The following is a 24,998-nucleotide window of genomic DNA, read 5'->3' as shown; positions in this document are numbered from 1 at the left end:
AAGGAGAAGATGGGACTTGAGATGAGCCCTTAGAAGGCAAAGCAGTGAAGTGAGGACATTTAAAAGACCACACACAGAGGCAGCAAAAAATAAGACTAGGGAAAAAAAACTAATGATTTTGTTTTCCCTCCACAGGCCAGGCAGTGTAACAGATGTTATTTTGTTTAAAACATGTTTTGTTTAATCTCTGCAAAACCTCAAGATGTAGGATATTGTTGTCTTTTTTTTTTTTTTTTTTTTTTTTTTTTTGGCGGTACACGGGCCTCTCACTGTTGTGGCCTCTCCCGTCGCGGAGCACAGGCTCCAGACACGCAGGCTCAGCGGCCATGGCTCACGGGCCCATCCGCTCCGCGGCATGTGGGATCTTCCCGGACCGGGGCACGAACCCGTGTCCCCTGCATCGGCAGGCGGACTCTCAACCACTGCGCCACCAGGGAAACCCTATTGTCTCTATTTTAATGATAAGTGTACTGGGGCTCAGAGAGAAGTCGCCTCTCTGAGATCACACTTGCCTGTTTTCTTCCTGTAACTCAGATTTGAACCTAGATCTTTCCCTTGGGTGCAGTTAGGAGGCAATGCATAAACTAGCTGGACAGGAGTGAGGATTTGTTTGTGTAAAATAAGTTGGAAATTGGCAAGGGATAACATCATAGAGGATCTCAAAATCAAGAATAATTAAGTAGTTGGGCTTGATCCTATGGAGAGTGATTAAATTTTTGATAAGAAAGTAACATAATGAAAACAAGAAAACTAATCTAGCAGTAGTGTATAGTATCAATTATAGGAGAAGAGATTGGAGATAGGAAAACCCATTAGGAATCCATTGCCTTATTTGAGACACAAACCTTATTAGGTCTGAACTACGGTTGTGGCATTTTGAGAGGAAAGATATGTTAGAATGTGGTATTGGATAGGGGCTGAAGGTAGAGAAGAAGGCAAGGACAGCTTTGAGTTTTTACATCTTAGATTGTAGTGCTATTAATAATAATATAAAAGAGAATGAATAGTGAAAATGTTATTTATCTGGCAATGAGATACTTTGATCGTTTGCAAACATGATGTTGTCTGCTTTGCACTCAGTATTATCTATTTTTATTTCCTGTATGGATGTTTAGAAATTCTTTATATGAAAAATAATTGCTGGTTTAAAATAGACCATTTTAACAAAGTAACTTTCTTTTTACAAAAATGCTATTTTTCTATGATGTAAACAATTGTTAGGTGGCAGATTTTTAAGGAAGTTTATTGTATTTAAGACTCTGTATCCTTTGTGTGAGAGGAACCCAAAGAGGGTTCACATTTGCTTTAAAGCATATAGCCCTTACCCGTTCACAACTCTGCTACTTTTAGTTTATCTTAGAAAGAGATGTCAATATAGGCATTTTTCAGGGTTAATAAAATTAACTTTTCACAAAGATTTTTTTACAAATAGAGCTGTACGGTTATATTTGAAAATAACCCTCTTAAAACCAGCCAACATCCTTACGACAAATTTTTGCTGCCATATCCACTAGAATTACCAAAAAACATAGTTTCATCTTTGTGTCTGTGGGGATCCGCCCTGAGACCATACTTCCCCTCCTCCCACCCCGCCCCTTTAAAGAAATACGTATTTTTACCTAGAATCATCCTTAATTAGTGTCTGCATAGTTTTCAAAAGTGCTAGAGACATTATATGTATGCCATTACAAAAGTATTATGAGGCCTATGTATTCTACTGTTTACTATTGCATTAACCTGCGCAAAGTTTATGCATTTTTTATGCGTTTGTCCCTTCTTTCTAAGTCGGGCGTTCTTGGGAGCTAACATTTCCTGAATGGTTTCTTGTCTTGTCTCCTCCCTCCCTCCTTTTCCTCTCCTTTTTTTTCTTTTTTTCTTTCTTCTTTTCTTCTCTCTCTCTCTTTTTCAGAAACCACCTTATCTATTTTTAGGCATTTCAAATTCCTAAAATGTGAACTATTGGGTGGTCTGCAGTTTGGCCCTAAAACGACTCTGGGCTTTCATGGCCTGTTTTTATCTGTACCTTATGATTTTATTTCATCAGAACTTCATGTATTTGGATGGTAATAAACAACACAGAATCCAAAAAAAAAAAAAAGAGAGAATGAATAGTGAAAGCTGTGTTTTTCATCCTCAACTCCTAAGCATAGATAATATTTGAGGCTAGAAAAAATGGAGTACTTAAAAAGATAGGACTATACCCTGTAAGAAAAATGTCTAGCAATTACCAGGTTTTCCTCTGATTATTGAATTTTACATAGGAGGTACATGTGACTAATCATTTTTTAATTATCTGAAAGGGAAAATGATAGAAGTCATGAATGAAAGTAATAAAATAACTTTAAATATCTCATTGTAATAATTACTTTAGACTCATAATAAGAAGTGTTTATAACTGTATTCAGAATAGCATTTATAGGTTGCCCCAAAAAAGTCTAGATTTGAACTGTGATATACCATAGACAGTTTCTTCCTGTCATTTCAGATTATTTAGAACCTTTTCTCCTTCTATTTTTAGAAGAATGCAGCCATTATTGAAGAGGAACTGAAGACCACAAAACGTAAAATGAACCTTAAAATTCAGGAGGTAAGATAAAAAGGAAGCTGGAAGGTGAAGGGGGCGTTGGAATTGCAGAGGGGGAAGTCAAGGTAGTGGATAGAATGAAAAGAAACCATTGAAGAAGAAAATATGTGGCTGTTTATTAGGAAGATTTAAAAAATATGCCACATGAAGTTATACCTGCCCGTATGTGACATTAAGACTTCCTTTCACCTCAATACTGCCACAAAACCAGAAATAAAAAATAAATGCTCTCTGAGCCGGGAGGGAAACAGTTACCGTGAAACTCATGCAGTTGCCCATATACTAGAGTTAAGTGGACATAAAAAGACCTTTTACACTAAAGTTGTGTTTAAAATAAAAAGCTTTTAATAAGTCTGCTCATCTAATTTTACCTTAAAACTTTCATTTCAGTCTAAATTTAAGTAGATAACAGATTGGAATTATGGAGTAGGTGGCTGCTAAAAGTTGTTGGACTAAAAATTTGCAGCTGAAAGCAGTGGAAGAGTCAGAAGAATTACCAATTCAATACACCTTGACAGTGGCCTAAAAACCTCAATATTCCCTGACAGAATAATAGTTGACATTAGTCCAAATCAAAGGATCAAGTTATATTTAAAATATTCTGTTATACAAAACAGAAATAGATATACTATTTTAAAAATTATGAATTTCAGTGTGTTTAGGGTGGTAAGTGTAGCTATCTGGGACATTCTCTCATGTAGAGTATTTTTTTTTGCCAATAGTTACTTATAAAAGCATGATTGTTCATTGTTAGTTGGAGTATATTGTTTCATGCTTTAAAAAAATATTTTGGCTATTTTAATAGATTCTTTTTAGAGCAGTTTTAAGTTTTTAGAAAAATTGTACAGAAACAGAGTTCCCATATATCCTTTCTCCCCACCCCCAGAGCTTCCTCTGTTGTTCACATTCTGTATTAGTCTGTGATGAACCAGTTTTGATACATGATTACTAAATTCACAGTTTAGATTAAGTTTTACTTTTTGGTCATCACAGTATACAGAATAGCTTCACTGCCCTAAAAATGCCCTGTGCTCTACATACACATCACCCCGCGCCTCCCTCCCTGACCCCTGTCTTTCCCCAAGCCCCTGGCAACCACTGATCTTTTCACTGTCTCTCTAGTTGGAATCATACAGCATGTAGCCTTTTTGGACTGGCTTCTTTTGCTTAGCATATGCATTTAATCCGCCATGTCTTTTCATGGTTTGATAGCTCCTTTTTATCAGTGAACAATAATCCATTGTCTGGATGTACCGTAGTTTATCCATTCACCTACTGAAGGACATCTTAGTTGCTTCCAAGTTTGGCAGTTATGAATAAAGCTGCTGTAAGCATTCATATGCAGTTTTTTGTATGGACATAAGTTTTCAACTCCTTTGGATAAATACCTAGGAGTACGATTCATACTTATCATATGATAAGCTTATGTTTAGCTTTCTAAGAAATTGCCAACCTGTTGCAGTGGCTATGCCATGTTGTGTTCCCACCAACAGTGAATGAGAGTTCCTGTTGTTCCACATCCTCACCAGGATTTTGTGTTGTCAGTGTTTTGAATTTTTGCCAATTTTATAGGCGTATGTATAGTATCTTGTTTTAATTTGCAGTTTTCTACGGACATGATATTGAGCATCTTTTTATATGCTTATTTGCCATCTGTCTATCTTCTTTGGTGAGGTATCTTAGATCATTTGCCCACTTTGCAGCTGGATTTTTTTCCTTATTGTTGAGTTTTTAGAGCTCTTTTTATATTTTGGATACCAATCCTTTATCCAGTATGTGTTTTACAAATATTTTCTCCCAATCTTTAGCTTATCTTTTCATTCTCTTAACAGTGTCTTTTGCAGAGCAGACGCTTTTAATTTTTTTTTTTTTTTTTTTTGCGGTACGTGGGCCTCTCACTGTTAGGGCCTCTCCTGTTGTGGAGCACAGGCTCTGGACGCGCAGGCTCAGCGGCCATGGCTCACGGGCCCAGCCGCTCCGCGGCATGTGGGATCTTCCCGGATCGGGGCATGAACCTGTGTCCCCTGCATCGGCAGGTGGACTCTCAACCACTGCGCCACCAGGGAAGCCCCAGACGCTTTTAATTTTAATGAAGTACAACTTACCCATTTTTTTCATGGATTGTACTTTTGGTATTATATCTATTAATAAAATATCATTGCCAAACCCAAGGTCACCTAGATTTTTCTATGTTATCTTTTAGAAGTTTTATAGCTTTGCATTTTACATTTAGGTTTTGAATTATTTTTTGTGAAAGGTGTGAGGTCTGTATCTAGATTCTTTGGGTGAGTTTGTGTATGTGTATGTCTAGTTGTTCCAGCACCATTTGTTGAAAAGACTATCCTTTGGATTGCCACTTAACATTATTTTTTTATTGGGGAAGTCTTAATTCTTGGTGCTGTAGTAAAATGTTGAATTTTCATTGAACTTGTCAAGGACCTGAAGAAGGACTGTGCTAGTCAAATAGGGACATTTTGAGGGTATGTGAGGCAGGAAGGATGTATTGGTCTGCTGGGGCTGCCATAACAAAGTACCACAGACTGGTGGCTTTAACAACAGAAATTTATGTCTCACCATTCTGGAGGTGAAAAGTTCAAAATCAAGATATCATCAGCAGGTTTGGTTTTTTCCTGAGTCCTTTCTCCTTGGCTTGCAGATGGCTGCCTTTTTTCTGTGTCCTCACATGGTCTTTTCTCTGTGTACACATCCCTGGTGTCTCTCTGCGTACAAATTTCCTATTCTTATAAGGGCAACAGTCATGTTGGATTAGGGCCCACCCTAGCGGCCTCATAACTTAAACAACTCTTTAAAGGCTCTATCTCCAAACACAGTCATATTTTGAGATACTGGGGTTTAGGGCTTCAACATATGGATTTCAGAGGGATGCAGTTCAGCCCATAACAAAGGACTATACAAAGGTAAAGTAAATGCAGTATATATCTTTCTAAGAGATAAGAAATACATATATATATATGAAATCTGGTTCTGATGAACATGAAATAGATTAACTGATAGCCCTTCATAATGCTTTAGGGATGAATATCATAGTAGTATAATTATCAAATAAAGATTCCCTTTATAAGGCACTTAAATTATATCTTGAGCAAATTATACTATATAATTCGATGTAGAGCTTAGAAAAGTATATTATGCTACTCTAAATTATAAAGTGATTATAATCTGATACTAAAATAAAACCTGAAAAATATAGCCCAAAACAGAAACTATAACTCATTCTTAAATAAGATTCTAATATTAATATTTAACTGATTATTGGATAAGGAAGGAATTTCTAAGCTTGAAAAGAAGGAACAGGATTATAAAAAGCTCGATAAATTTGACCATATAAAAATTAAAATCTTATATATGTATAAAAAAAGCAAAACTAATAAAATAACAAAAATAACAAAACTAGACAGTTAATAATCGTCCCTTTTAAAGAACTTAAATGACTTAAAAAAAACAGAGGGCAAAGGATAAGAACGGTTCAGAAAATATATAAAGAACTAATAACCATATTAGAAAATGTTTAATCTCACTAGGAACCAAAGAAATGCAAAAATATTAAGGTGTTGTTTTTCATTTATTAGCAAAGATTTAAGAAAATGATAATCTGTAGTGCTGATGAGATTTATTCAAATACTACTGATAAGATAAAATTGGAAGGAGAATTACAAAATGTATCAAAAGTCTAAAAAATGTTTATACCTTTAACCTAGTGATTCCTTTTGTAGGATTTATCCCAAGGAAATAATCAGAAATTCAATGAAAGATTTATTCACAAGCATGTTCAGCAGAACAGTATTTAGAATAACAAAACACTGGAAATATCCAAATGTTCAATATTAGGTGTATGGTTAAGAAAATCATAGAACATTTCCAAAATGGGCTATCTTGTAACTATTTCATGTCAACATATTTTTCATCTCATTTCACTTTTTAAAAACTTCTTAAATTGTTAAATATATCATCCTTCAAGAAAACACATATAAAGTGCATATGTACAATGTAGAGAAGAGTTATAAAGTGTACTCTTACGTCATGTTTACTGGGGTTTAAAAATAGAATTTCTGGAACTTCCCTTGTGGCGCAGTGGTTAAGAATCCGCCTGCCAATGCAGGGGTCATGGGTTCAAGCCCTGGTCTGAGAAGATCCCACATGCTGCGGAGCAACTAAGCCCGTGCACCACAACTACTGAAGCCCACTCACCTAGAGCCCGTGCTCCACAACAAGAGAAGCCACCACAACAGGAAACCCGCGCACCACAACGAAGAATAGCCCCCACTCACCGCAACTAGGAAAAGCCCACGTGCAGCAACGAAGACCCAACGCAGCCAAAAATAAATAAATAAGTAAATAAATTAAAAAGGAAATTCTTTCAATTTAACGTCACTTCATAAAAGGAACAGCATTTTTCAGTTCCCATTTAAATTAGACAGGATTATTTTACTTCATGATAAAGGAGACTCTTAACCTTCTTTGTATCTTTATCTGACTCATTTTATAGTCATTTATTGATGGAGATAAGGTCAGTGTACCCAAATTTTTGAGTGTTGTTTTTGTCTGCTGCTTAACAACTACTTCATTTGTTTTGATCTTTAAGTTCCAATACATGAAAAAAAAATTCCAGTACATAATTGAAACAGCTTTCAGAGGCATGTTTATAATACTATGGGATTATATATATATATATATAGGTGAAGAAATCAAAATACAGGAAAATAAAGAGTTAAAAAATAAAGTTAGAAAATAGAGAAATACAGAAAATACATATACTAAGACATATTAGTGTTTTTCAAACTTCTTTTGACAGCAATACATTGTAAGACATATTTTACAGTACAACACCATACATACATGCATATACACAAACATTTCATGAAGCAGTACTTACCCTTCCTTACTACTTGCTATGTGCTCTGATATTTTCTTTCTATTTTTTTCTCGCCCCTTTTTCAAGTGCTTCTTGCAACTTACTAATGCGTCTTGACCCACAGTTTGGAAAACAGACTTACACAGTAGGAAGATGAGGGTAACAAATTTGACTCTGCATTTCCTAGAAGGTTATCCGTTAGGGAGAAACAAAAGCATGTTTCTGAGTAGTCATAAATGAACAAAGAATGGGGGTGAGATGGCGTGTCTGGTAAACTTTTCATGGTGACTTTGATCTTTGTTAAACTGCTATGAAGTTCCCTTGGTCTTGCCTAACTGCAGTGTTGCTCTATAGCTAAGGAGACAACTGTCTCAAGAGAAGCACCTAAGGGAATCTCTTGAGAAATCTGGACCAGCCATGCTACTCAAAATTCAAGAAATGGGATCAACAGTGGAGGTGGAACGGAAACAGGTAGAGAGATTTTCTCTCCTTGTTTATGTTGGGAAAGTGAAACCAAAAGGGAAAAGCTAATGTTTTACCTACAAACCTATAGTTTTGCTTATTTCCTCTAGATTTATTAAATTCTTTATTTTAGTATTCCTCTATTAACATTCTTACTACAATTTTAAAACTTTTAGTGCAAAATAAGAAAAGACTCTGATGCCATTTAGTCCAGTGCTCTTAATTTATGAATAAGGGAGCTAAGGACAGAGAGGTTATTTTGTCTCGGGCTTTGCAGAAGTGAACTCTTAGTTCCTGGGAGGGAATCCTTCCCTCTACACCATATAATCTCTGTTACAAGAATTGATTTTGGAAGGTACTGACCTAGTCTCATGTTATATGTATTGTATATGATGTGCATAGAAAAGAAAGATTTAAACTGAGCTGACATTTGAAGCAAGGAATAAGTCAAATAATCAGGAATGTGTTTACACTGCTGTTTTCAAGTCTCATTATTTATTTTAGCATAATGTTTTTGCTTTCATCAAAGTTGTTATTTGAAATATCTATATGTAATTTAGAATATTTTAAATTCTAAGTACCAAGGCAGTTAGTAGTTTCAAATCATAATACCTATTATTAGATTACATAATTTTTATTATTTTAATGAGTGCTGTCCTTCTACAATGTCCTTAAGTAGAATAAAGAGGATTCTACTTAAAGAATTTGCAAATGATCCTTTATTGCTATACTTTATACTGCCAATATAGTAGGCACTAGCCACATGTGGCTATTTAAATGAAAATTAATTTTATTTGTTAAAATTAAACAAAATTAAAGATTCAGTTCCTCATTCACTCTGGCCACATTTTGAGTGCTGTTGAAGAGTGCACAGAAAGTTCTCCTGGACAGCACTGCTGTAAGACACTGCACTCTGTTGAGATCTTTTAACTGTAACACATAAACACCGCTTCTTCCTCCAGGAACATTAAGATCAGAAAAATCTACCTTACACCTGTGCTATAAGTTAGCTTAGTAGAAATCTTTACCTTACAGAAAAGGAGTTTTTCTTATACGATTTCAGGTGCAAATTTTGCAGCAAAACTGCATTGCTGTTTTCAGACCACCCAAGAACTACTGGCACAGGAGCGACAACAGAAAGGAGAGTTGGAGACCGCTACCTCACAGCTCAAGTCTGATCTAGGTACGAAAACAGATGCTAGAAATTACACTTTTGTTAGTTTTTTGAGATTTCATGCGAAAACTCTTAAGATTCCAAATTCTCGAAGTGGCCAATGTTACTGGTATTTCCCACAGACCTGAATGTAAAAAGTTGCTGATTTCCTTTTTATCTGTGGCACTGAGAAAGACAGAGAATGTTGGTAATAAAATAGAATTTGACCCTCTTAATTGTCAACTTATGTGGATTTTTTTCAGGTTTATTTAACTGTGGACTTGGGAACATTTGGGTTCTATAAATCTAGATTGAATATTGGATAATAGAATGCTAATAAGGAAATGAGGTCATTAATCCTTGCTATCCTACTGATTCTAACGATTTATCATGTCAGACTCTCCATTCTTCAGGTTATCGACCTGTTTTGGTCAACTTGTATTTGTAGAAATGGATAGTTGTAAGGTACCATAGAGAGAGGTTAGATTAACTACTCGTTTGAGGAGGAAAAAACATCTGTTTTAAAAAAGAGTCCTAAAAGGTGACAGAGCTAGGAAATGGAAGTGTCTAGACTTGATCCCAGGTTGCTCAGAGACATGCTTCTTCCAACCCAACAGCCCTTATCAGACGACTGTTAGTTAATATATAATTGTAACAGCAGTTTTCAGGTAGATCTCACTATAGAGATCACACAGAGCTCCAGTGCAGTGCTTTACGCATGAATAACACTTCATGGTTTACACAGGGCTTTCACATACATTATTTCATGTCATACACAAAACTATCTGTAATTCCTAAAGTTACAAAATGAGTAAATGGTGAAGTGAGGCCTCAACCTGGATCTTCTAACTGCAAACCCAATGTTCTTGCCACTGTGGCCTCCCTGCTCTGTGGCTGTCATGAGGACAGGGAATACCAAAAGGGGAATGAAAATTAGAAAAAAGAAACCATAAAGGGTAACCCATTCAATGCTTTTACTTACTGCTTTTAGCAGAAAGTATTCTTTTTCCATATAGTTGTTGAGTAATGAATCATTCTGTGAAGTTCTCACTGATAATGTCCCTAAATAGTTTTCTGTCTTCCTGTGACTGCATGCCTACAAAAATACATGTTACATTTTATTGTACTACCACATTATCCCATTTGAGCCTTACAGCAAACTAGTGAGAAAGATAAGAAAATATACCCCATTCTACAAAAGGATGAAAAGATCTATAGTGAAGGACCCACAGTAAATAGAATAGCTGGGACTAAACACAGATCTTTCTATTATATTAGTTGTCCTTCTGATTAAGTGATTTTTTAAAATGTTACTTTCTTAAAGTATTAATGCTTTTTGAATTTTGTAAGAATATATGGAAGACCATTAAAAACATTGAGATTAGAATAACAGTAATTCAAATTAACATAAAAAAAGGAAGCCTGTCTGAATACCAGCTATATGCTTCATATTGAATAATAGATGCTTTACATGCATGCAATTTTATTACTTTAAGGTACAAATAGTTATTCTAACTATATTAATAAAAGGAATGCCTTTAGATATTTGCTTCAATGAATTTTAAAATGTACTTATTAATAATTGTTTATTTATTAGCAATAAACATTATATGTATATATGTGTGTGTATATGTGTGTGTATTACACACAAATTAATTAAAGTGATTAAATTGTTCTCCAAAGTAGGATAAACATTCCCCTTTTAGTCTTTCTTTGATTAGTGGAATTTTCAAAATAGATCATGTAGTTTATCTTTTTGATCCTTCACATATGTTAAATTAGAATTTATTTAAAATGAGTCTTGGACTCATTTTCAAGAAGTACAGTTTTTCTGAGTATATCATAAATAAAATGAGTTTTTATGTGTTTTATAATTTTCTGGCTTTAGAATTTTTAAGTGAAACAAAACTAATAGATCCTTATGAATTTTCTATGAAGCCAAACATTAAGCTCAGAAAAGTTTATATCTCTTGGCTACTAGTATACAGTGCCAAACTGTTCTCCTATTTCTGCCTTTGGTTTTATTTTCACTGTATATACATACTCTGAGTGGTTTCAAATCTTTTTTTTTTCCTACACCAAATCATCCTCCTGAGCTTCAGATGGTATCTTACTGCCAACTAATCATCTATATTTAGATGCTTTGCAGATACCTCAAAACACATGATGAAAGCTTAAGTCTTGCAGTCATTTTTACTCATTATATCCCCCAAACCTGCTCCTTGCCCTGAATTCCCTGTTAGAATCCACCAACCACCCCCACTGTCCAGGTCTGTACACTAGGTATTTTCCTTGACTCATCTATTGCCTTTACCCCACCAGTCAGTCACCAAGTCCTGATAATTCTCCCTGCCTGCTTTTCACAAGTCTTTTCCTTCTGCATCATTACCTCAGCCAGCTCTCATTGTTTTACACTTGGGTTACTGCAACAGCTACTAACCTGATCTCCCTGTCTTTATTGAGCCTTTGTCAGGGTAATCTAACAAAAGGCTTTTTGATCTTTTTGATTGTGTGCCTCTCTGTCTTGAAATCCCTCGGACTCATCATCATCAGTGCACTGAGTAAAATGTGACCTCATTTACCATTGTACGTGACTGTGGACTAGTTTCTTGATAATTTCAGGATTTAGTTTCCAGTCTATAAAAATATGATAGAAATACTTGCGGTCTCCTTATTTCTGCAAAATACAGACTAAAACAAATTTTTTTTTAATCAAAGTTTCTCAGGGAAAATACCATGTGATTTCGATGTACTTATAAGTTATTATCATCATAGTTATGTGGACTTTTTTTGTTTTTAGTTTCTAGAGATGACCTCATTTCCAAGTTGGTTGAAGAAAATAAGGTAGGTTTTGAGGTTTTGAGTACAGAGGTTTTCTTTCATCTCTTCACTAAATAGTATTTCCTCACTCATGTTGGTTTACAGTCCTTTTGATTCTCCTAAAATCTTTATTAAAAAAAGTTTCAGTGTAAATGAGTGTATATCCAGAACTGTTGTCAACTGGGTATTAGGAAATAAATCATTTCATGCATGTTATTATAGTTTGAAAAAAGGTGAGTTGACAAAACTAATGAGGCTTATTTGCATTTTATACCTATTGCAAATGAATTGCTGTGAAGCTTTTTCTATGAAATGTAAGAAATATTAACTATTTTTGGTGATGGTTTATCAACAACATGAATGTATGTACTTACTACCACTGAATTTAACACTTAACACTTAAAAATAGTTTTAAGTGAACTGTACTCTTAGGAATAGTTAAAATGAGTATAGTGCTATACAGTAGGCCCTTGCTGGTTATCTATTTTATATATAGTAGTGTGTATATGTTAATCCCAACCTCCTAATTTATCCTTCCCCACCCCTTTCCCCTACAGGGGAAAAGAATCTGAAAAAGAATACATATTGTTATATGTAATTATATAATAATATAATGTATATTTGTATATAATATTAATATTATTATTATTATATATAACTGAATCACTGTGCTGTACACCTGAAACTAACACAATATTGTAAATCAACTATACTTCAGTAAAAAAGACATTTCATTAAAAAGACTTAAAAATGGTTAAAATGATAAATTTTGTTATGTGTATTTTACCACAATAAAAAATAAAAAATAGAATAAATGTTACTACTTTTATATCAAGACATTTCTAAATCAGTCTCATGGTGTAGATGTTATATGATGTTAACTTTTCTTGAGATGCTTCTTTTGGAAAGCTAGAAAAGTGGTTCTCTCTCTGAAGGAAGAGGACTTAGACTTTGTTCTTCCCCATTTGACTAAGTACCTATTAGGTAAAACCCAGCCCAAAACTCACATCCCCATCACCTTTCCCTCATCTCAAAGAGAACATTTTTTTTCACAGAACAAAGGTGCTTTCTTCTGCTCCACCCTCAGGTATTCCTTGATGAAAATCTCTTCACCTACTAATAATTTTAAAAGATCCTTGCATGTGTTTCTTTGAAATAATAAGCTCATACTGCTAATAGGAAGAAATGTGTATGTAACATAAACTAAAAATATTTCATCATAGTAGAGTTTTTTTGATGTAAGGATACTAGGTAAATAACAAGGTTTGTTTTTAGGCAAATTCATTCTAATTGGAGTCCCAGTATGAGAATATTTTTAATAAATAGTTTTGATAAATAATTTATAAATTAAGAGAAGTTTGGGAGTTGGATATATCAAGATTTTAAAAAATCCTTTATAAGACACTCATCTATGTATATTAGAACTTGAATTGGTACTAGTCACAATACAGAACAGGTATTTTGATAGAGATACATGTAATAGCTCTTACATGTAGAAAAAGAGAAATTCTTTTTTTTTCCTGTAGAATATACAGATGTCTTTCAATAAGGAACATGAAGAAAATGCATATTTGAGGTCTGAAATAATGTCCCTTCATGAAGCCTCAGAAAAAGCACAGGTAAATCTTCCCGTTTCTCTAGTGTTTAGATGTTAATTTTGTTCAGTTAAAGAACCAAGAACCAAGATTAATCCTGGATAAATGAATTCATACCATTGCCATCATCCAAAATTTTTATTTCCATAAGATTTACTTCATTTGTGAAACATCATCAAATTAACTACATTTCCCATTTCACCCTCTAAATTCCTGTGATACGTAGGTATTTGAGATATACTGCTAAACCATGCACTAGTTTAAACTTTGCCTTGTTTGCTTTCTAATTTACTCACTAAATGTATACCTTTTATTTCCCCCAATGAAACTCTAAGCAGTTCAATGCCAAGGGCTATCTTGTACTTTCTTTGTATCTTCTATGTCAAAGCACAGTAGGAACCTAATAAATACTTGCTGATTTTGGAGTTATGTGTAATCATTTTATGTGGGATGGTGGTTCCCAAATTCAGCTGATGTTTTCTGTATATGCATGTATATGGAGAGGAGTCACCACATATGCAAGCAACCGAGTTATTTCTCATAGGGCCCAAAGAAATAGTATTGATCGTTTAAAAGAACTTTTTGTTAGTAAAATTTGATTATTTCAGTGTTAGGATCATAGTGTTGTTATGCTCTCTTTATGATAAAAAAAAATACAAAATGTGATCTTTCATAAAATAATGATAACAGTAACTACTACTACTCTTACTATAAATGATAGTTAACATTTACTGAATCCATACTACAGTCATGGCACAATTCTAAGCACTTCATGTTACTAACAAATTGTAATCCTCTCAATAGGACTTCTTTAGAACTATTATTATTACCATTTTAAAAATAAGAAAGTTGATATACAGAGAAGTTTAATAATATAGCTAGGGCTTCCCTGGTGGCACAGTGGTTAAGAATCCGCCTGCCAATGCAAGGAACAGGGTTCAAGCCCTGGTCCGGGAGAATCCCACATGCTGCAGAGCAGCTAAGCCCATGCGCCACAACTACTGAGCCTGCTCTCTAGAGCCTGCAAGCCACAACTACTGAGCCTGCATGCCACAGCTACTGAAGCCCTCGAGCCTAGAGCCCGTGCTCTGCAACAAGAGAAGCCCCCGCAATGAGAGGCCCACGCACTGCAATGAAGAGTAGCCCCTGCTCACCGCAACTAGAGAAAACCAGCGTGCAACAATGAAGACCCAACGCAGCCAAAAATAAGTTAAAAAAAATATATATATATATAGCTAGTAAGTGACCCAGTTGGAATTTGAGCCCAGCAATCTAGCTGTAAAGAAAATTAGCTATTTCTTTTCAAGGAGCAAGAGTTCTCCTCTGTCTTACCCCCAAGTATTTCTTGATAAGTAGTTTGTGCATCTGGTTATAACTTTAAAATGCCCATGAATGTATTCCTGTCTTATGATGCTGTCCCACTTGTGATGCTGTACAGATAATCTTTATCTCTCCTTTCTTGTTACTGTTTTTTTGAGTGTTTTTTCTATTAACCCTTCAGAGTTATTTGCCCCATCCTTAAAGAGTTTATACATTAAAACATAAGATCCTTACCAAATATACTTTGCAAAAATAACTGAGAATTGAGATAAATATTTTCCACAGGAATACAAATTTTCAAAATACCAAAAGGACAAGAGAATTATAAACTAACTACATGTATGTTATAGAAAAGATTTTTGTTTTATTTTGGAAGGTTAATCTTGTGAAATGGCACAGTGATCTGTATTTTGCTTTTTTGAATACTGTAATTGGTGATGAAGGAGCTTAGGTATTTTGTTATCAGCTAAACAATTCTGAAAGCTCATCATCCAGTTTTGAGAATGGATTTCTATAACATTGGCCATGCATCTACATTGTAAATTCCATTCTGTAGATGTCTTGCTGTAATTGACCAGCATTCAAAATTATGAAGAATGGAAGGTTGGTAAACTGCCAAATGCTTCAGTTGTTCCACTGTATCACCAAATTTCCCCTTTTAATTTACAGTTGTTTAGGATGATGACTCCAAATGTTTGAAAGTATTTTATAATCTAATGAAATATCAATTGGGATTAGGTTAAATAAATAAGGTTCACATGTATTGTGAAATACTATGCCATTGTTAAAAATGATGATACGTAAGTAAAAAGACTTATTTATTGGAGAGATCTGTGATTTGCTATATATGTTGTCTTAGATTTTGAATGACCAACTGACTAGAAAGTGTTCAGAGCTGAACAGAATGCTTCAGACTGTTAGAATGGAAAATACCAGAATCATTGCTGACCACCAAGCCATTCTGCAGGTATTCATTTTTAACACTAGTCAATTTCTGGTAGAGTCATCAGGAAGCCTCCTTGGCTAAGAGATCAGGAAATACAAATAGCCAACTGGATACATAAAATATTTTAGCAATTAATTTCAAGGGTTTTTCTGAACTATTTTATTTTTTAATTAGTTGTTTTCTGTTTTCATCAGAGGGGTCATTTGGCCTTACACTCAGAGCTTTCTTAATGGTTTCTTCTCAAATATCATTACTTTAGGAAAAGTAATTACCTGTCCCAGTATTGATAGAATTATGGAGAATACTTATGACTGACCCTAAAGTATTTATCTTTTCCCCAAAGACCTGTGCTTTCCCATTTTGCTTATGCCATTCCCTCTGCTGAGAATGGTCTTTACTTCATTTTCAACTGTTTGAGATTGTGTTCATTCTTTAAGACTCACTTTCACCCAGAAGCTTGATCACTCCAGTCAGAAAAAATCAGTTTTGTCTTTTAATTTCTACTTCTAGGACACTGAACAGGCTGTAATAATAAGGCTCTCTCTCTCTTTTTTTTTTTTTGAGCATACTTACTATATACCAAGCATTGTGCTAAGGATTTTACATATATTACCTCCTTTACTCCTAGCAGTTACGTAAAGGGATATTTGTCATCCTTGTTTTACAGATAATAAAAATAAGATTTAGAGAAGTTAATCAACTTGCCCAAAATCACCCAGCTAGTGTAGGGTGGAGCCAGATTTAAATCTAGACTTGACTCCAGACTCAGTGTTTTTAATCATTTATGTTATGTTGCTTCTCTTGTTCTGCCTTCTATAGTAGTAGTTTATGTGCATGGCTCATTTCCTGTACTACATTCCTAGGACATTGTCTTACATACCTTTGTTATTACCTATAGGGCTAAGCGTGTTTTGCACATAACAAGTACTCAATAAGTATTTTTTATTCAGCAAGCATTTAGTGTTTACCTCATGCAAGTATGTTGCTAGATCTAGATAGAATTATGGCAGTGAACAAGACAAGTCCCTACTTTCATGGAACTTACAATTTAGTAGACTGAATAATGTGACTTACGTATGCAACACTTTCACAAACATTTTAAAACTTTGGAATATGACACAAGTGAGATCCCATTTTACCAAGTATGAAGGTGTGAAGGTTTACCTTGCAATCAAATATTGTTCAAAAAGAAGTGTTTTAAAATATGTTTACAAATATAGTTATTAATATATACTCTATTTACAGAAGCTTTATAACTTGTAGGTAGAGGAGGTGTGCATAAACATGCTGTTTTGATAACTGAAAATAGTAAAGCCAGAGGAAATTGTGCAGAACAGTCTTAGACATCTGCTGTAGCAATATCTGAGTGCAATTTCAGATACTGTCAAAAGAATTTACACTAAACTATGAAACATGATTGTCCCTGGAGAATGGAATTATTTGGAAGAGATGTGGGGGAGATAGAGGTGGAGCAATCATTTCACTTTATATACGTTGATATTGTTTTACTTTTTAAAATATAGTATCATGTTGAAGTTTTGAAGTACCAAAATATACTTAATATAGTTTTTTTTAAATCTTTTTTGGAGTATGGTTGCTTTACAATGTTATGTTAGCCTCCACTGCACAACAAAATGAATCAGCCGTACACATAAAGATATCCCCTCCCTCTTGGACTTCCCTCCCATTTAGGTTACCACAGTGCATTAGGTAGAGTTCCCTGTGCTATACAGTATGTTCCTATCAGTTGTCTGTTTTATGCATGATATCTAAAAATTTGTTCATGTTAGGAGTTTTATAAATTTTGCAGCAAGCTGGATAAATAATGCCTCTTGATTATTGGCTAGAAGAGCTATAAAATGATAGAATTGTGGTCAGGTCAGGGTAGGTACAAAGAGCAAGCTGGACATTAAGATAAATTCTTTTAAAAAGAGGTTTTATTTATATAAATTAAATTTGTCTTTTGTAAGTATCAGTATCTTTGATCAGTTGTTTAGAGTGATACCCTATCAAATGACTTCTGGCATCTCAACTTTTAATATTGCTTCTAACACTCAGGAAGAACAGAAAATGATGACACAGACATTTCAAGAACAAAACTTACTGCTGGATGCAGCCCATACCAGTATCACAAGTGAGCTACAGACTGTTCAGAATGAGAAAACACAGCTCCAAATGCATCTATAAGTAAACTGTGGGCAACTTTTGTTTTCGCATTTGTATTTCTTATCTTTAATGAAAATGTTTAATTCTGCATTTGCTGGGCCAGTCACAAAAATAAAGACTCTGCCCTCAAGGAACTAGTTTTGTTAGAACATTTCAGTAACTGCTCTCAGGCAGGAGATATGTTCTGTAAGAACATTTAGTCTTTCTGTTAAAGAAGAACTCTCGTTCAGCTTTCATATCTCCTTGTTCTCTTCCTGCAGGGACCATTTAGTCCTTGAGCATAACCAGTGTATCCAGAAAGCACAGGATGCTGAGAAGAGGGCAGCTGTGCAAAAAGAGCTGCTAGAAACAACTATTGCAAGATTGCAAAGTGAACTGGAAGCATCAATGCAAGAGAAGACCTCTCTGCTAGAGGAGAAAGAAGGACTTCAGGGAGAGGTAGGTAGAGGCAGATTTATGTTACCTCCTGGTTGTGGTGGTGATCTTGTTTTAAAATTTTCTTGTAAGTGCAAAAGACAAGAAATACAACCCAGATGCAGTTTGTCTGAGTTGCCCATGAAAGAAATCTTTGGGTGGCTAATCTGTGTCTTTTAGCATGTGAGTGCACTGTGCCAAATAGTTGCCCTTATATAGTGTGAGTGAATGTTAACCATTCACACATCCTCATGTTAGTTAAGGAGTCAGATTTAAAACTCGATTTTCCCAGTAGAAGTGGGACAGAGTAGCGGAAACAATGTAAGAGGAAACAGCCCTGTCTTCCTAGTTAGGAAAGAACCGGCAGAGTCTGACATGCAGACGTGTCTTTCTAATTTCAGGGCTATTTGTGAAGTCTGCTCTGCCTCAGAGACTCCCCGAGTGGCCCCTTTTCTGACAGGATGTGCTATCTCTGCAGTGTAGGTATTAATTGACATGCAGGGTGTATCTGCTATAGTAGAGCCTGTCAACTGTTTTTAAAATGACCCATTTCTTTTTTTCCCCCTTCTCTTGGGCAGGTTAATAAAACCGAGAAAGAAATAGCAGAAGAAAAATGCAACTTGGAAAAGGAATTAGCTAAAAGCAAGGTATTCCACATTTTATTTGTTGTTATGTCATTATATTTAATTCCTTCTGTATTGCTGCCTCCGGTATCAGCTTATCTTAATGAGGAGATGGGTTATTTTGTTGAATACCAAAACGTGGGGGAAATAGAGAAGCCACGAAGCTGGATGCACTTGGAGCACCCCAGTCACTTCAGCATAAGGCTGCATCTGGGGAATGTTTGCTTGTTGAGCATCTCGTGTTTACCAGTGAGTCATCACTGCCTCGAACCCTAGTGTTCACCGAGTAGTTTAGCCACGGAGTCCCCTGAGAGTGAGCTAATGGGCCTGTGGGCTGCAAAGGGATGATTGCTGACGATGCTGGTGTTTTTTTTTGTTTGTTTTTTGGGTTTTTTTAAAAAAACTAAGCTTCCTAACTTGTTAGCACTTGCCACTTTATTTGTGAGATACCCCTTTCTGGGTTCTATGAAGGTAGAATGGCCAGAGAAACAAATACAATCCTTATTCAATCAAAAAAAAACTTTAAGACATTGCTGTTTGCATTTCAAAATTTGAACAGGGTAAAGATTATGTATCACTATCATCTAGAGAATATATCTGGAGCATCAAGGACTCTCAGCCCATCCCCATTCAATAAACCCAGCAACAGGTGTCAGATATAGTCATCAAGCCTTGACTGTTTCTTGGGTCAACTAAATAGCATTCTTAGTACCATATATGTGAACTTTTAGTTTAAGAACTGGGGAGAGAAGAAAAGCTAAATTCTGAGCTGGAGCTCAAAGACAGTTCACTAAGCTGGCAGGTACCTTCTGTGGTTTAGTCACTCATATCTAGTGATTTGAAAACAGTCCACCCAAAAAATCTTTTAAATAAAGCTGACTTCCTGTGGCAAGGACTTTGCTGGTGTCAATGTGGCCTCAAATATGTTTTTTAAAATTTGGGAATTTGGTGGATACTATTAAATTCATTAATACTTTTTGCTTTAAAATGCTAGTGAATATTTCATGGCTAAGGCAAATGCTATTTGTGATTAAAACATGGTATTATTATTTTGCTTGTCTGATTTCATTTGTTTTAATGTAGACTAAGTGTATGTTCATGGGGCTGAAAGATACTTGCTTGTTAGAGAGGTTCTATTAAGCCAAATGACAGTGCTTCTACAGAGTTCCGTTTTTTGGTCTAACTTGATATTTTTTACATGTGTACTCATTGTAAAGCTATGTTTTCTTAAAGTCAGGCTTATTGAGTTATAATTTAGAGTGAAGTTCACCCTTTTTTTTACTGTACAGTTCTGTGAGCTTTGATAAACACAATCATGTAACCACCACCACAACAATCAAAATATAGAACATTTCTATCACCCCGGAAAGTTCCCTTGTGCCTTTTAGTAGTCAGCCTCTTCCTCCATCCCCATCCCCTGGCAACCACTGATCTGTTCTTCTATCCCTGTAGTTATATCTTTTCCAGAATATCGTATAAATTGTATCATACAATATGTAGCATTATAAGTCTGGCTTCTTTTATTTAGCGTAAAGCATTTGAGATTTGAGATTCATGCATGTTACTGGATGTATCAGTAGTTTATGTTCTGTTATATCACAGTTTCTTTACCCATTTGCCAATTGAAGAACATTTGGATTGCTTCCAGATTTTGGCAGTTATGAAAAAGCCTGTATAAATATTCATATGTGAACATGTATTTTTATTTCTCTTGGATACATATCAGGAATTGGACTTCTAGATCCTACAGTAAATATATGTTCAACTGTCTTCCAAAGGATGTGTGCCATCTTGCATTCCTACCAGGAATATATGAGTTCCAGTTTCTCTACACTCTCACCAGCACTTGGCATTGTCAGTTCTTTCAGTTTCAGCCATTCTGATTGGTGTGTAGGGGTATGTCGTTGTGGTGTACTTTGCTTTTCTCCAGTGACTAGTAACATTGAGTACGTTTTCATCTGCTTATTTGCCATCAACAACTTAAAGTGTCTCTTCAAATCTTTTAACCATTTTTAATTCAGTTGTTTGTTTTCTTATAATTTATATTTCAGAGCTTTAAAAATAGTGTCATATTAATCCTCATGTAATAGTTATTACTATTTGTATATAAACAAATTTTATATGTGCTTTACCTACTTTTCTTCTGTATTATGCCTTTTCATGCTCTTTTAAAGAGCAGAAGTTTTATATTTTGATTAAGTCCAGTTTATCAATTCTTCACATTTTATGGATGATACTTTTTGTGTTGTAGCTAAGAAATTTTTGCCTAATCTAAGATTACATACATTTTCTCCTTTGTTCTCTAGAACTTTTTTGTTCAATATTAGGTGTATGATCCACTTCAAGTTAATTTTTGTATATCATGCAAGATGTAGTCCAAGGTTCATTTATTCTTAGGTGGATCATCTGATTGTTTTAGTACCTTTTATTATTGAGATATAATTAATATACCATAAATTCACCTTCTTAAAATATACAAGTTAGTGATTTCTTAGTATATTCACAAGTTTGCACAAATAACACCACTATCTTATTCTAGAACCTTTTTTTATCATCCTAAAAAGAAACCTAGTACCCATTAGGAGTCACTCCCTATTTACCCCTGCCCACCTCTGGCAACTACTATTCTACTTTCTACCTCAATGGATTTGTCTGTTCTGGACATGTCATGTAAATAGAATCAAATAGTATGTGGCCTTTTGGGTCTGGCTTCCTAGCATGATGATTTCAAAGTTTGTCCATTTTGTAGTGTATATAAGTACTTCGTTTCTTTTATGGCTGAATAATATTGCATGAATATAACACACTTCATTTATCCATTCATCAGTTGATAGACATTTAAGCCGTTTGCATTTTTTGGCTATCAAGAATAATGCTATGAGGCTTCCCTGGTGGCGCAGTGGTTGAGAGTCTGCCTGCCGATGCAGGGGACACGGGTTCGTGCCCCGGTCCGGGAGGATCCCACATGCCGCGGAGCGGCTGGGCCCGTGAGCCATGGCCGCTGAGCCTGCACGTCTGGAGCCTGTGCTCCGCAATGGGAGAGGCCACAACAGTGAGAGGCCCGCGTACCGCAAAAAAAAAAAAAAAAAGAATAATGCTATGAACATTTGTGTACAGTTCTTTTTGTGAGCATATGTTTCCAGTTCTCCAGGAGCAAAACTACTGGGTCATGTGATAACTCTGTTTATCATTTTGAGAAACTGCCAAACTGTTTCACAAGTAAGGTAGTTGCACCATTTTACAATCCCACTAGCAATGTATGAGCATTGCACTATCTACGTCCTTACCTAAACTTGTTTAAAAAAACTTAAAAAAAAATTACACCCATCCTAGTAGGTGTGAAGTATCTCATTGCGGTTCTTTTTTTTAACTGAGGTGCAATTCACATACTATAAAATCAGCCATTTAAAAGTGAACAATTCAGTGGCATTTAGTACAATATTCACAATATTGTGCAACCACCACCTCTGTCTAGTTCCAAAACATTTCAATACCCCGAAAGGAAACCCCATACCCATTAAGCAATCACTCCTTATTCCCTCCTTCCCCCAGCCCCTGACAACCACTACTCTGCATTCTGTCTCTATGGATTTACCTATCATGGATATTTCATATGAATATAATCATACAATATGAGATCTTTTGTATGTGGCTTCTTTCACTTAGCATAATGTTTTTGAGGGTCATCCATGTTTTTGTATCAGTATGTATCAGTACTTCATTCCTTTTTATGGTTGAGTAATATTCATTTTGTGTGTGTGTGTGTGTGTGTGTGTGTGTGTGTGTTGAGTTGACTAAAAAGCTCGTTTGGGTTTTTTGTAAGATTTTACAGAAAACCCAAACGAATTTCTTGGCCAACCCAATATACGTATGTGTGTGTGTATACACGCACACACACGTATATATATGTACACACACACATACCACAATTTCTTTATCTGTTTATCTGTTGATGTATGTTTGCACTGTTTCTGCCTTTTGGCTGTTGTGATTAGTGCTGCTATAAACACTTGTATGTGTATTTGTAAGTACCTGTTTTCATATCTTTGAGATATATACCTATGAGTGGAATTGCAGGGTCATATGGTAATTTTATGTTTAACTTTCTGAAGAACCACCAGACTGTTTTCCACAGTGCTGAACCACTTTTTCTTCCCACCAGCAGTGTACAAGGGCTCCAGTTGCTCCACATCCTCACCAACACGTTATTTATTTATTTATTTAATTTATTTTATTTTTGGCTGTGTTGGGTCTTTGTTGCTGCACGTGGACTCTCTCTAGTTGCATCGAACGGGGGCTACCCTTCCTTGCAGTGCGCGGGCTTCTCATTGCAGTGGCCTCCCTTGTTGTGGAGCGCAGGCTCTAGGGTTGCGGGCTTCAGTAGTTGTGGCACGTGGGATCTAGAGCGCAGGCTCAGTAGTTGTGGCACACGGGCCCAGTTGCTCCACAGCATGTGAGATCTTCCTGGACCAGGGCTTGAACCCATGTCCCCTGCATCAGCAGGCAGATTCTTTTTTTTTTTTTTTTTTTTTTTAGTTTCTGCTTTATAACAAAGTGAATCAGTCATACATATACATCTGTTCCCACATCCCTTCCCTCATGCATCTCCCTCCCTCCCACCCTCCCCATCCCACCCCTCCAGGCAGTCACAAAGCACCGAGCTGATCTCCCTGTGCTATGAGGCTGCTTCCCACTATCTATCTACCTTACATTTGGTAGTGTATATATGTCCATGCCACTCTCTCACTTTGTCACAGCTTACCCTTCCGCTTCCCCATATCCTCAAGTCCATTCTCTAGTAGGTCTGTGTCTTCATTCCTGTCTTACCCCTAGGTTCTTCATGACATTTTTTTTTCTTAAATTCCATATATATGTGTTAGCATACAGTATTTGTCTTTCTCTTTCTGACTTACTTCACTCTGTATGACACACTCTAGGTCCATCCACCTCATTACAAATAGCTCAATTTCGTTTCTTTTTATGGCTGAGTAGTATTCCATTGTATATATATGCCCCTTCTTCTTTATCCATTCATCCGATGATGGACACTTAGGTTGTTTCCATCTCCTGGCTATTGTAAACAGAGCTGCAATGAACATTTTGGTACATGACTCTTTTTTTTTTTTTTCCACCAAGGTTTTCGCTTTAATGGCACCATAGATCTTTCCATACTAAAACTTACAAAAGTCTTTCATCTACCTTCTTACTGGATTAAAAGGAATGTGAAATTTAAGGGAAAATTATGATACATTAGTTTAAGCAGTCTAATGTAATTTTGCTAGTAATTAAGTCTAATATCTATTTCTCACTCCCAAGAAGCCTAAATATCAGAAGAATGCATTTATTCTTTTTTTTTTTTAGTTTCTGCTTTACAACGAAGTGAATCAGTCACACATATACATCTGTTCCCACATCCCTTCCCTCCTGTGTCTCCCTCCCTCCCACCCTCCCTATCCCACCCCTCCAGGCGGCCACAAAGCACCGAGCTGATCTCCCTGTGCTATGCGGCTGCCTCCCGCCAGCTATCTACCTTACGTTTGGTAGTGTATATATATCCATGCCTCTCTCTTGCTTTGTCACAGCTTACCCTTCCCCCTCCCCATATCCTCAAGTCCATTCTCAAATAGGTCTGTGTCTTTATTCCTGTTTTACCCCTAGGTTCTTCATGATATTTTTTTTCTTAAATTCCATATATATGTGTTAGCATACGGTATTTGTCTTTCTCTTTCTGACTTACTTCACTCTGTATGACAGACTCTAGGTCTATCCACCTCTTTACAAATAGCTCAATTTTGTTTCTTTTTATGGCTGAGTAATATTCCATTGTATATATGTGCCACATCTTTATTCATTCATCCGATTATGGACACTTAGGTTGTTTCCATGTCCGGGCTATTGTAAATAGAGCTGCAATGAACATTTTGGTACATGTCTCTTTTTGTATTATGGTTTTCTCAGGGTATATGCCCAATAGTGGGATTGCTGGGTCATATGGTAGTTCTATTTTTAGTTTTTTAAGGAACCTCCATACTGTTCTCCATA

The 24,998-nt window shown here is 35.7% G+C and overlaps 1 protein-coding gene across 1 annotated transcript in view; it reads left to right on the top strand.

Annotated features, from left to right (window-relative positions):
* The window catches only part of CCDC150 (coiled-coil domain containing 150), a gene marked incomplete at its 5' end in the record, with an annotated part of 90,743 nt that overhangs the window by 2,463 nt on the left and 63,282 nt on the right, over positions 1–24,998 (top strand). Inside the window, 10 exon segments of the mRNA XM_079709617.1 lie at positions 2,519–2,587; positions 7,812–7,928; positions 8,983–9,015; positions 9,018–9,102; positions 11,873–11,916; positions 13,419–13,511; positions 15,667–15,774; positions 17,812–17,936; positions 18,180–18,357; positions 18,912–18,980. Of these exon segments, the coding sequence (XP_079565743.1) occupies positions 2,519–2,587; positions 7,812–7,928; positions 8,983–9,015; positions 9,018–9,102; positions 11,873–11,916; positions 13,419–13,511; positions 15,667–15,774; positions 17,812–17,936; positions 18,180–18,357; positions 18,912–18,980 (921 nt within the window).

This window comes from Hyperoodon ampullatus (assembly GCF_949752795.1).
Source record: "Hyperoodon ampullatus genome assembly, chromosome: 8".
Taxonomy (NCBI): Eukaryota; Metazoa; Chordata; class Mammalia; order Artiodactyla; family Ziphiidae; genus Hyperoodon; species Hyperoodon ampullatus.
Note: the sequence above shows the minus strand (reverse complement) of the source record. Positions and strands in the feature narration are given on the sequence as shown.